The sequence below is a fragment of the Medicago sativa genome, chromosome 6 (assembly GCF_051527215.1).
Source record: "Medicago sativa cultivar Bolivia chromosome 6, Bolivia_mono, whole genome shotgun sequence".
Taxonomy (NCBI): domain Eukaryota; kingdom Viridiplantae; phylum Streptophyta; class Magnoliopsida; order Fabales; family Fabaceae; genus Medicago; species Medicago sativa.
The window spans coordinates 21714448-21728046 of NC_140754.1; the positions used below are offsets into that span (position 1 = coordinate 21714448).

Below are 13599 nucleotides of genomic sequence, written 5' to 3' on the forward strand. Positions count from 1 at the left end.
GATGAAGCATGAATTTGAGCACAAATGTACCATTTATCACCCTAATCAAAAGACATATTTATTCACACAAAACCATTCATCTAGTTCTCAAACTTATTATTATACAATGTCTTCGAGCTAATAAAGTATATCTTGTATGAAGCAATAACACAGACACCGAACACGACACTGATACGTAAACACAAGTAATAATTTGAGAAAATAAAAGTAATTAAAAGTTACCGTGTGTGTGTGTCAATGTTGTGTTAGTGTGTGACATCGACACATATCAGACATACACACCTTTATTTGAAGTGTCGACTGTTCTACATAGCCTTGAACAGCTACTCAACCGCATCCTTGGCCTTCTCCACGACGACATAACCTTCATCTTCTGCTTCTCGTATTTGTTTTTCTATGTCTGCCTTTTGTTCAAGAAGTGTTTCTATTTTCCCATTGATCTTTTCAAGCTTTTGCTTCAGCTTGCTGACATCATTGGACTTATCCTTTCCAGATAACTTTCTCTTCTTCCCACCTTTGTCCTTGTCTTCTTTTTTCTCCTTCTCTTTCACTTCCTTCCCATCATCAATTTCCTCATCTTCTTCCGCTTTCTCCTCGGTCTTTTGTCCACCTATCTCCCTCGAAACAACTTCATCCTTATCATCTTTCTTCTCTTTCTTTTTTGTTACTTTTTTCTCGTCTTTGTCACCCTCTTCTTCCTCACCCTTGTTTTTCTTTTCTTTTTTCTTCTTATCCTTCTTCGCTTCTCCTTCATCGGTTTTTTCACTTTCCTTCTTCGGCTTGATTTTATCATCCTTGTCCTTCTCTTTTTTTTTCTCATCCTTTTTCTTATTCTCTTCGCCATCATCCTCATCTCCCTTTCCCTTGTCTTTCTTTTCTTTTTTCTTTGCATCGTTCTTCTCTTCTCCATCATCGGTTTTTCCACTGTCCTTCTCTTTTTCTTTCTTATCCTTCTTCTTTTTCTTACTCTCTTCGCCGTCATCCTCGTCTCCCTTTCCCTTGTCTTTCTTTTCTTTTTTCTTCGCATCCTTCTTCTCTTCTCCATCATCGGTTTTTCCACTATCCTTCTCTTTTTCTTTCTTATCCTTCTTCTTTTTCTTACTCTCTTCGCCGTCATCCTCTTCTCCCTTTCCCGTCGATTTCACCACATCATCATCCTTGTGCTTTTTCTTATCCTTCTCTTTCTTTTCGCTTTTTTCCTTCTTTTCACTATCCTCTCCTACATCTTCTTTCCCCTTGTCCTTCTTTGTTTCGATCTCTTCATCTTTATCCTTTTTCTTCTTCTTTTCATCCTTCTTTTTCTCCTTCTTACCGTCTTCACCTTCATCACCTTTACCCTTTTTATCCTCAGCAACCACTCCATCCTTGTCTTTATTCTCCTTACTTTTCACCTTTTCTTTCTTCTCTGTTTTCTCATCGCGATCTTTTTCTTTGTGCTTCTTTGTGCCACTTTTGTCGTCTTTTTCTTTCTTTTCCTTCTTTTTCTTGTCCTTTTCTTCCTTGTCACCGTGTTTATTCTCACTACCATCTTCACCGATATCTTTAGAATCATCTGATTTCTTTTCATCCTTGTGCTTTTTCTTTTTCTCTGCTGATTTGTTCTTAACCTTCAGTTCAACTTCTAACTCGGTCTTATCTTCCTTTACATCACCTTCTTTCTCATCCTCAGTCTTGATCTTTAGAGAGATAGTTGATTTGTCTTCCATTTCTAGATTATCGCCAAAATTATGATGCAAGAAACTTAGCTGAATCTGATAAGTCCACAATACATGTACATGCAAAAAAAATATAAATAAATTACGTTATCTTGTTTGATATGATGGCTAGAAAATCAAAAGCAGAAAATGTACCCTTCCACAAAAACAATCATGTTTGGATAAACAACTTAGTTAAGCGTTTTTAGTATAATTGCTTTTCATATAAATGCTTCTTTATAAGTTATTTCTATAAGAATATATAAATAAAGTCAAACAGTTTTCATAGAAGTTATAAGCTGTTTTCATAAGCTATCCTAGAAAGCTTGTAGAAATAAGTTGAAAACAGCTTATGGGCATGTCATATGTTGTTTCCATAAGCTCTCACGAATAGTCTCACAAGTGTTTATGCTAGTAGATAAGAATCAAATGTTTCCATAAGCCCAAATAAATCAATCCAAACAGACCTATATAGTAAACAGGTATCTCTTCTGATAAAACAAGAATCAATCATGGATAATGAATCTCGATTTTCCAAACCAAGCATAGTCACCAATGAAATAATATTCATTCTGGAGCTATAAATCCGCTTATACATATGTTACTACACATGTTAATCAACCGAATAGGAGAATAATCCCAAAGAATCGAAGCTATGGACCTTGGTGAACTCACAGGGTGTCAAAGATCTTAATTACATGATCTTTTGAAACAACTTAGTAAGATTTAAGAACCAATTTGGTAGCTTTGGTCTGTTGACATGAACAACTTAATTAAGCACTTGTAATATACGCACTTATCATGTAAGTGCTTATGTATAAGCTATTATTATATTGCTTTCATATTAGCTCTAAGTTGTTATCATAAATTATCACGTAGAGTTCACAAGTGCTTAAGCCAGGAGATAAGCTCAAATAAGTCTATCAAATTAAGGTTCCTATTTAGTTTTCTTTTCACACACACACAAAACACAAACAAAAAACAAAACAAAAAAGGTTACCAAACTCAAAATCATGACCTCAATTCAGGAATTGTAAGTGGTCAATACCAGAATCCCCTATTTTGGTCCCTAATTCTACAACTTAATATATAAAATAAATAAAACAAATTAAATAAAATAATAAAGATAGAAGGAAGATAGATCATGTGAATGGTACATAAGTTAAACTACATCAAAATTCAATACCTGTTGTGTTGTGCAAAGAGATGATGATTCTGTACTTTGTTAGCTTCTTTTGGAACTGTGAACTGTCTACACAAAAAAGGAAACCTTAAAAACACTTTGTCAAGTGGTTGTTTTTGTCGTGTTCTACTGTATATATAAAGTGGACCCCAACAAGTTCGACTGTTAATGTAAGAAGATTTTGGTTTCTGCTAGTAACACCTCCTTTATTTCAGTTTACACTTCGTAATACTAATAATAAGTTGAGAAATGATATTTTGACAACTACTTTTTGACAACTTTTAGACAACCTTCTCTCTCATACTCACATGATGTTGTTATTCTCTCTCTTCCTTTTTCTCTCTCCATTGTTTTTGACCAATAAGAAGTGAGAAAAACAAGGTTGTCAACAAAGTTGTCATCAAATAGATGTCAAAATATCATTACTCTAATAAGTTTAGAGCAATGTTATTTGAACAACCCTTTCTTGTGACAACTTGTTGGACAACTAAATTATACATAGAAGTTTAGGTAGTGGCACAAAAATCAAAGCAATAGAAAGAGAAAGTAGAAGGACAATGTGAGTATGAGAGAGAAAGTTGTCACAAAAGTTGTCAAAAAATGGTTGTTCAAATATCATTTCTCTAAGTTTAAGGGTATAACCAACTTGGGTTGGTTTGGTGGTCTTATCTTCATACCTTGAAGTGTACTCATTCTCAAGGTCTCATGTTCGATTTTCTCATTTTATTCTTTCCGATATTAATTTTAGTGGATTAGTTTAGTTTATTCTAATTAAAAAAATAAGTTTACAAGTCATTATAACTTGTGCACAAGTTAAGAAGATTAAAAAAATACACAATTTCTAATATTATCTTTTATTTTTGCTTTCTTAATTTGTGCTCTTAGAACACAAGTATAAAATGTCCAAGTTTAAATACAGAAAATGACCACTCCCTCACATCATTCTAAGATATGAAAAAATAAATGGTTTGAGTACACTTTTGTTCATTAGATGCAGGCACAGATGCAGGTATAGGCTATTGGGGGCAGTTCCCTCCACTTGCTTAATTTTTTTCTTAAATAGTTATTGAATATGTATATATATTTCCACTATAAAATAAGGTATTGCCTCCACTATGTGACCTTTTCAAAATATTAGTTGTAACACCCCGTTTTTCCAACGTGAAAATTTCGTAAATAAATCAGAGTATTCATCGTAAACGGAATGTCACATTTCATAAAAATCATAAATTGAATAAATAAATATTTATCCTTCAAAATTATTCAACTTAATCTTTAAAACTTCGCAGCGGAATTAGTTCAACAACATAAAAGTCTTTGGCACGCAGGCCTCATCATAAAAGTTTCATAAATCTTAGTTCAAAAATAATTCTTAAACTTCAACCTCATCATAAAAGTTTCATAAATCTTAGTTCAAAAATAATTCTTAAACTTCAAAAGCAATACGTAAAGGAACAGAAAATAGTATTAAAATCCCCATCCCGTTACGTATCAGAGCATCCTAAACACGATGTGAGGAGTCTACTCACGAACACAGCTAATCTTTATTACCTACACATTACCCACGGTCGAGGCAACATATACGCAGAAGGGGTGAGATTTCTCAAACAATAATATTAAGCTTATAAATCATAAATTACATTTAACAACATAAACATCTTATAATTTAACAACTATAATTAAATACATAAACATCATCATTTATCTTAGCAAAATATCATCAAATAGCAGTCACAGTCATCGTCACATATCATCATACTAAAAGACATCACAAAGTAATTCGTTAAAACATCACAAAGTAATTCGTTAAAACATCACAACTTAACAACTTGACTTGACAATGCATCTAAACTCGACTATGCAACTCTTAACGTCTTAAACCATCTTGAATCATCATGAAATGCAAATGCATGTGGTACCATTTTAGGGCATAAGCCCTCATCGTCGTGGTTGAGCAAAAGCTCCATCGTCGTGTTTGAGCAAAAGCTCCATCGTCGTGGTTGAGCAAAAGCTCCATCGTCGTGTTTGAGCAAAAGCTCCATCGTCGTGGTTGAGCAAAAGCTCCAGGGCATGAGCCCTCATCTATAAATGAGTATGCATGGACTCAACATCTTACGTCTTAGAAACTTCATGAACATCTTACAACTCTTTGACTTAGACCGACATTTACATCTTAAATAAGACTCAGCAGTATATGCAGCATATAAATAATTCATCTCATATCAGCATCATAGTACAACAACATCAAATGATAATCAACAACATCTTAAACATCGCATCATCATAAGCATCATAAATAACACATCTTCAAATCACACATCTTCAAATAACATATCTTTACATAACAAATCTTTAAAGCACACATCTTCAAATAACACATCTTTAAAGCACACATCTTCAAATAACACATCTTCAAATAATTCACAAATTACATATAGTCAAATAAGTCATCAATTACTTTTCGTTAAATACCACATCAATTACCCATCTTCAAATAATTCACAAATTACACTTAGTCAGATAATCAATATTTAAACTTAGTTAAACAACTCAACCATTACACATCATCAAATAACACAACTGATCACATCTGATCAATACGTGAGAATCAAATTAATTCTCTAAACTAAATTTGTCAAAATTGTCTTGAAGCATCGGTATATAATTATATTTTTGTTCGTATCATCTACTTATGAATCCAATAAATACAAGAAGAGGTTAACATAGTGTCTAGGCTATGCTAGCTTTTGCTAATTCCTTAATGTTCGGCGAGTCTCTTCCTGTAATCACTATAAAACTATGAAGCCTACTATACTATAAACATAGAATAATAATATCACTTAACAGGACCAGTATAAGAATGCTATTTAGAAACCCATTCCTATATGTTCTAGCATGGCAGCACTATTTTTTTTATAATAATAATATACCTTGTACCTTCCCTTTTTCTTTTCCTATTTTAATTGGATCTAATTTGTTAAGATTTCTAGTACTCTAACGTGCCATCTATAAATCCAATTTACTCTACTTTTCTTCAATTGTCGTAGCATAATTTTCTCTTTCACATTGATCGGCCACTTCTTAGCTTCTCATCACTGAATCTAATTTCACAATCTCGTCATATTCACACACTCGAGGGAACAACATAGTTTTAGCCACGTAGAGAATACAATTTAACAAATATTATTCCCTATTAATTATAACAACATAAGAGAACATGAATTTAGCATATCGACATCACATATTCACAAATAATCACATACTAAAAATCACAGCAGCAAATTATAGCACGAATTTAACATGAATTCATTAAAAGATCACGAAAAAGAATAATAGAATCAAAACCCTTCACTACCCACATGTTCATACAACCCTAATTTCTCATAATCTCACAAACTCATCCTAAAGCATGTTAGATGCAATCTAATGATTCACAGACCTAATATTAGTGAAAGATAGTCTCACCCTTACCTTAGATTGTTTTTCTGAAATCAAAAGCAGCGTTCTTCGTTCCTAGGGTTCTCTCTCTGAGTTTTCCACTTTCTCCTCTTTCTCCAAAAAGCGGTTTAACGTAAAAATTCTTTCTAACCTAAGCTTCCTTATTTATAATACTAATCACTCTTCCTAAATCTATTTAGGCCCAATAACTTATTCTTATTTCTATTCTAACCTTCAATTTTACTTACACTAATAATTCTCATATTCTAATAAATAATAGAATAATGCCACATAATAAAATACTAACACCTCATATATATAAATAAATCACATAAATAGATTCTAACTTAATAAAAAAATAATTAAATAAAAGGAGGGCGTTACATTAGTTGAAACTAAAAAATTAATAATATTGTATGTTTATATATGTTTAAGTTTTTATTGTTTTGTTGAAGTCCAAAAACTTATTAATGTTAGACACTTTAGTCACTTAAATATTTTCTATTTTATTTTGGTCTCTTAAGTTATAAATATTAGATAATATGATTGTTTAAAATATAACCGGAAAGATATTTTAGTCTCTTAAGTTATGAACATTAGACACTAACATTTATAACTTAAAAGACTAAAATAAAATAAAAAAATTAAGTGATCAAAGTGTCTAACATTTGTAACTTAAGTGGTAAGAAAACGAAAAATGGATTTCATTCATGTGATCAATACGATTTAGAATCATATTACCCTCATTTCATCTTCAACCACTCCTCAACCATGTTCTATCTCTTATCCACCTTCAAAGATGGTCTATTCGAATTAATCACATCGATTGCAAAGTAAGTTTTTGTGCTCACACCCAACCTTTGTGGGTTCGTGATGCAAATTTTCTCATTCCATTTCTTTTAAAAGATACACGAGATCAAAAACAATCAAACATCTGAGGTTAAACACCACATCTTAGTCCAAAACATTAAGATATTGAGTTTATAGGTCATCTCTCATTCACATATTGTTCAACATTTACTTTTTCGAGCAATCTTTTCATCAAGTGTGAGTTCATTACATTAATTCTTTATGTGACCCCTCCCTCCCTCCACTTCACGCGGGAAGTCGTCGTCTAAACACCACAATCAGAAAGGCTTTCAACGGAAGAAGTCGGTTGAACCATATGTCGAACAATCGAATCTAATACCATTGTTGGGCTACAAGGAGAGTTAGGAAGACCATACACAATGAACCAAGAGCAACCATACAAGTGAGTTGACACCACATATTATTAATAACATAGTTCGACTTGTTTACATCTTCGGGCTGCAACAAACTTTTCCATCAGAAAGAGAAATTTACAAGTGACCAAGTAATTTCATGACCATACTTTACTTGGTGGCAAAGCACCTTCATTATTAAATAACTTATTCAAGATCAAGTAGCCTCATCGGTAAGCTACTTTCTTCCCGACCATGAGTACGTTTAAATTGACTTATTTTTAAGATTTTGAAAATTAACTTAATGTAAATAAATAAACTTTTATTACAAACATTATATCTCCATAAATTGTTTTTTTTTCATAAACCATGTTTACAAAATTATAAATAATATATAAAAACTTATTTATTTACATAAGTAAAAAAATAAGTCAATCTTACTTCTTCGTTAGGTTTACTTTTTTTTTTGAAAGAAAGAAATATGCTTATAGCATTTCATTAATAATAAGATATTCAATACAATCAGGTATGTTAAAATAAACAACGGGACTAGCTAGAAACGACTATGAAACAAACATAATCAGAAAGTAAACTTATTCATTAAGTAAACCAAAATCTAAAATATATATATATATATATATATATCAAATATTAACTTAAAAAAAACTCAAATATATGACATTAAACTCATAAGAAAAAACATAATTTTCAATCACAATCAGAAGTAAACCAAATCTATAACAAAAATAAAAAAAGCAAACGTGATTTATCAGTCACTTTACCCTTTTTCCAGCCTGTCTCCATCACTATATTTCTATTTCAAATCTTTACGTTTTGCAAAAAAAATATTAAAAAAATTTAAATAAGGAAAAACAAAAAATAAAAACAAAAATAAAATAATAAAAAAACACGTTTGTTTTCTTAACTGTGTTTGTTTTCTTCTCTTCTCTTTTGTTCTATGGCCTGGTTGTTAACCAGGTCTTAACCAGCTTCAAATTCTCTCTCTTTTTCCTCTCACATTCTTCAATTTCCCACCCTTTTCACCAACAATGAATGATCTTCTAACGGTAATGTTCAATTTTTCTGTTTTTTATATAATTTTTTTGAAATTTTTTTTTACTGTTTTTGATTCAAGTTTTTTTTTTTTTTTGTGGGTTTGTTTAGATCTAGGTTTTTGAATAATGGGTATTTTTTGTTTTTGTGTTTTGTGTTGTTGGGTTGTTTAGATTTGGAATGTTTTGGGTTTTTTTTGTTATGCTTGTTTGGCAAGAAATTGGGGGGTTGATGAATTTGGTGAATTTGTTTTTTGGATTAAGAGAGAGATTTTGGTGCTGTTTGTATGTGAGTTGTGCTGCATTGTAGTTGTATTTAGGTTATGGATAATGTTGGTTGATATTTCATGGTTTGGTGCAAAATTTGAGATGTTTTTGTTCTGAAATTGTTGTTGGTTTTTGTTTAAGGTTTGATGTTTTGTGTTGAATCTGTGTTTCTAGCAATGAAAATTTTAAAATCCGAACTGAATCAGACGGTTCAACTGGCTGAACCTGAACCGTGAGCCGACACTGTATATGATTTCGTTATTTGAGCGATTTTATCAAATTTGAGATGTTCATGTTTCAGAATTAGTATTGTTTTTTGTTTATGGTTTGATATTTTGTATTGAATATGTGCTTTGATCAATGTTTTACAAACCGAACCGAAGCTGAACCACGAACCAACACTGTCTAGGGTTGTTTATTTGAGGGATTCGGTCACGGTTTTGTCCTGATTCAAGCTGTTTAAAGAAGTTAAAACATGAGCCGGAGGTTTTATTCGATTTTTGAACGCTGGCTTTTGAGATATGTTTGATTTATAGAAAAAGCTAGAGGAAGAAATAAATTATAATAAGTATTGCCTTGGATAGTAACAATGTTTGGAATATGTTATATCAAACAAAAATTAAATAATGGATGGAGCATTTAACATGTTTTTCACTGGATTTGGTTATTAGTGGACAGTTTTGGTAAAACAGTAACTCAAGATATTCTGAACTATGAACCTTTTTGGTATTTAAAAAGTTCATGGAATGTTTACAGAAACCGTCTTTGAAGTTCTTAATTTCCAATATGCTTGTATTGAATGCAATTAGATTTACGACCTTGAGTTATGTAATCACTTCCATTTTCTCAAATTATTACCGGTATTGGCGTGTCAGTGTCATGTCTAGTATTTTCATAGACTATTCTGCAGAACGTAAGCAGAATACACTTGCACTAAGGAACATTCAGAGAACAATATTCTAACAGTTTTAGGTTTTAGAAATACATGTCACTAGATAGACCTTAATAGTGCTTAAAACGTCTTGTGGTAAGATCATGAGACAGTCTATGCTTTGAATTTTACAGGCATCTAATGTCGGTTTTGATTTTTGAAGAGTACAGGGTGTGTGGTAGCAGTTAAGATGTCGATAGTTTAACTAGGATATGCAGATAATAACATCAACATGAAGAGTATAGCAATATGTATTAATTTGATTTTCTTTTTCAGGAATCGTTTGAGATCCCTCGTGGTCGTGGAGGTGGTGACATTGAGTTGGGAGAATATGGAAGGAATTCAGGAGAGCTTGGCTTGGATAGTTTCTTCAAAAAGGTATTCATCTTTAGACATCTGATGTAAACAAGCATTATTTAGCTTGTCTTTGATTCGTTATTTTATTCCTATTAATTAATCAAATTATTTTGTATAATTTGCGGATGTGTTTAACATTCATCATTCATGTTGAATTATTTTTGTCTAACTCACTGAGTGTTCCTATCGATTAATTGTTCAATAGGTTCAAGAGCTTGAGAAACAATATGCGAAACTCGATAACCTTTTGAGAAAGCTCCAGGTAAATTTTCCTTCACAGTTGATGACTAACTACATACTCTTGTGAAACATTTATCGATTGAACTGAAAATTGTTTAAACATTTTTATGCACACCTTTATGCAGGATGCCCATGAGGAGTCCAAGGCTGTGACCAAAGCTCCCGCCATGAAGGGTTAGTTACTATGAGTCTATGATATTGTTTTATCTTTTTTCGATCAATCTTTTGTATGTTTCATTGCCTTTTGTTTATGATCAACATAATATGATAAAAGAAAAATCATCGGCTCATACATCCCTTCTTTCATGTAATTCTTTCGAAATACTATAGTGAGAAAAATAGAAATGTGAAGTTGAACTATAGTGAGAAAAATAGAAATGTGAAGTTGAATAGTAAACTAATTATTTGTGCTTGATTTCACGTCTGCAGCTATAAAGCAGAGAATGGAGAAAGATGTTGATGAAGTTAAGAAAACTGCATATTTCTTAAAGACCAAAGTTGAAGAGCTAGACAAAGAGGTATGATCTCTACTGAAAGTATTTCGGTGTTTTATTAAGTACTTAGATTTTTGTTATTAACTCATCACATTATGTGTCGCAGAATTTGGCTAATAGGCAGAAACCTGCTTGTGGAAAAGGATCAGCTGTTGACCGGTCAAGAACAGCAACGACAATGTCAGTAATTATCCATTGTTTTATCTATCGTTTAAACACTTAACACTAGGTCATACTATACTCATAGACGCTAATTATGCTATGACGCTAATTATGCTATGTCAGGAGTTTCTGAAAACATATTTCTTAATTGTTTATGATGTCATTCCTACTTGTTGAGGTCTGAGAATTCAATTAAGTCCTTCATACATGCACGGTCCTTCTCTTTATGTTTGCGTTCCGCTTCTAGGCTAACTGATTATATAGTAAATTTGGTAATTCAAAAGGAACTGGGAGAAAACCATGAATACCTTAATCTCACATGTACTGAAAGAAAGAAAATTGGAAACTTAAATGTACACAGATCAAGATGACTGAACCTTAGGATTTTCCACAAACAGCGATTACAATTTTTGGCTTCTAAATTGTTATTATGATCATAATTGGTATTTTTATTGAACCAAACTCGTATTTACCTTCTTTTTTGTATTCTATAATTCTGTAGTGCCCTGAAAAAGAAACTGAAGGAGAAGATGGCTGAATTTCAGGTAGGTTTGTCTCGTATTTGTTGTTTAAGAGTTTTTTTCAGTCTCATAATCTTCAACTTAATTGTTATATATGTCAAAATCTTTGCAGACCCTGAGAGAAGCCATCCATGAAGAATATCGAGAGGTTGTTGAGAGACGTGTATTTACAGGTTTGAGTTCTTTACTTAAAAGTGTTCTTCTTAATTAAGTTATCCCATTGGTTAATTAGCTCGATTTGGAATTAACAATTTCATGTTTTCTATGGTTTTTGTGATTGTCAGTAACGGGCGCAAGAGCTGATGAGGAGGTAATTTTTTACTTGAATTTTCATTAATGGAAGAAAATGCGTGCTTAAGGAGTTTTTCTTCTAATCATTTAACAATGTACAGACAATTGACAGATTAATTGAGACCGGAGACAGTGAACAAATTTTCCAGAAGGCTATTCAGGAACAAGGACGAGGCCAGGTTCTTCTCTCTTTACTTTCTTCTTCCCCCTCCTTATTTCTTAGAAATTTTTTAGAAAGTAATGTTGTATACAAGGGTCTGTATGTTACAGATTACTAAATAAGTTGATTTTGACATTCAAGGATTTATATTCTTGAGATTTTTAAGAAAAGTAGAAACTGTTCTGTTTGTTTACCACGATGAAAACCACTTTTTAAAATTTTAAGAGAAACTACTCAAAACAGCTTTTGAGGATCTCACCGACTTCACTTGGTAGTAATTGTTGTTGTTACCTTCTCAATTTCTTATTCAACTGGTTTATCATCAAATGTTTAACTTCAATATCATACTCATTAAAAATATACCTTTGCAAGGTCACGTCTCACACATTTGAGTTATATTATGTAGATAATGGACACCCTTGCAGAAATTCAAGAACGACACGAAGCAGTCAGAGATGTCGAGAAGAAACTGCTTGATTTACAGCAGGTATTTAATCAGTCCTTTCAATTAAACTTTCATGCACTGTTAATTCATTTAACATTCTTTCCTAATGATTATAACTTTCATGTCTTTGCAGACATTTATGGATATTGCAGTGTTAGTTGATGCACAAGGAGACATGCTTGACAACATAGAATCACAGGTATTTTTCATCATTTTGCACACAAGCATTGAATTACGATTAAAAAAAATATGAGTAAAGTTCTAAACTGGTGTTTGCGAAAAAAAACACGGAGACCGATTTGGTCTCTGAAAGTTGAAAAGTAACGATTCGATCTTCAAAAATTTCAAATGTTCGACTAATTTAGTCTATGAAAATTTGTTCTTCAAAAATTTCAAATGTCAACTATTTGGTCCTCAAAAATGGATTTGGATTTCCTGCTGTTACAGATCAATGGTTAAGATCATTCGATTTAGATCAATGGTTAAGATCATTCAACTGTTTTAAACTTGTGTGTAATCTAAACCGTCTGACTTATATAAACGACTGTGATTTATTACAACGTGAAACAATGTGCTTTTCTACAGCACCAAATCCAGATCCAATTAGTTTGATTGATGAGTTACATTTGTGATGAAATTCAGGTTTCAAGTGCAGTAGATCATGTGCAGCAAGGCAATAATTCCCTCCAAAAGGCAAAGAAAATGCAAAGAAACTCAAGAAAATGGATGTGTATTGCCATCATGATACTTCTCATTGTTGTTGTAATCATTGTTGTTTCTGTCATCAAACCATGGGTTACCAAAAAGGGTGCATAGTTTACTAATTGGTAACACATTGTTTCCACAACAATTAAGTATTAATAGTCCTATTCATAATCCATTCTTTTTGTGATTATTAAGCTTCAAACAAACATTGGACCAAATATTCAAATATGTCTCCTTTTAAAGAGAGATTAATGTACTTAAGAAAATTAATTAACTTCACTACATTTTATATGTGCTTATATTTATCACATTTCAGCCTCTTCAAATTCAAAATAATTATTATTTAAATTATATAGTGCTATTAATCAACATAATTGTATAAGTTATTTGCTCGTACATAATTGGCATAAACGGCCGAGTTTTTGCTCGTACTCGTTGCGATTTAAGTTTGAATTCA

At 31.9% G+C, this 13599-nt stretch overlaps 2 protein-coding genes across 3 annotated transcripts; one reads left to right on the plus strand and one right to left on the minus strand.

Annotated features, from left to right (window-relative positions):
• Nucleotides 1-13: 13 nt before the first annotated feature.
• On the minus strand, nucleotides 14-2939 carry LOC146913677 (uncharacterized). Of its 2 annotated transcripts, none has more exons than XM_085716911.1 (2): nucleotides 2881-2939; nucleotides 14-1751 (listed from the first exon to the last, which is right to left on the minus strand). In XM_085716911.1, exon 2 carries the CDS (start codon nucleotides 1704-1706, stop codon nucleotides 324-326), a length of 1383 nt encoding a protein of 460 aa, XP_085573037.1. In that variant the 5' UTR covers nucleotides 1707-1751; nucleotides 2881-2939; the 3' UTR covers nucleotides 14-323. The 2 variants fall into 2 exon arrangements, with proteins under 2 accessions (XP_085573037.1, XP_085573038.1); XM_085716912.1 differs by lacking the exon at nucleotides 2881-2939 and adding an exon at nucleotides 2162-2643.
• Nucleotides 2940-8434: 5495 nt separating this feature from the next.
• On the plus strand, nucleotides 8435-13450 carry LOC146913678 (syntaxin-132-like). The gene is made up of 13 exons (XM_085716913.1): nucleotides 8435-8584; nucleotides 10044-10145; nucleotides 10330-10386; nucleotides 10490-10538; nucleotides 10794-10882; nucleotides 10965-11038; nucleotides 11523-11565; nucleotides 11654-11714; nucleotides 11826-11851; nucleotides 11934-12011; nucleotides 12399-12479; nucleotides 12571-12636; nucleotides 13080-13450. The coding sequence occupies exons 1-13, from the start codon at nucleotides 8567-8569 to the stop codon at nucleotides 13251-13253; spliced, it is 918 nt and encodes a 305-aa protein (XP_085573039.1). The 5' UTR covers nucleotides 8435-8566; the 3' UTR covers nucleotides 13254-13450.
• Nucleotides 13451-13599: the final 149 nt, after the last annotated feature.

What these genes read in the sequence shown, in the direction of transcription:
- LOC146913677 (XM_085716911.1), bottom strand. Translation starts at nt 1,706, where the DNA reads ATGGAAGACAAATCAACTATCTCTCTAAAGATCAAGACTGAGGATGAG.
- LOC146913678 (XM_085716913.1), top strand. An exon ending in CAAAGCTCCCGCCATGAAGG is followed by an intron (nt 10,539 to 10,793) that starts GTTAGTTACTAT and finishes TCACGTCTGCAG; the next exon opens with CTATAAAGCAGAGAATGGAG. An exon ending in TCAAGAACAGCAACGACAAT is followed by an intron (nt 11,039 to 11,522) that starts GTCAGTAATTAT and finishes ATAATTCTGTAG; the next exon opens with TGCCCTGAAAAAGAAACTGA.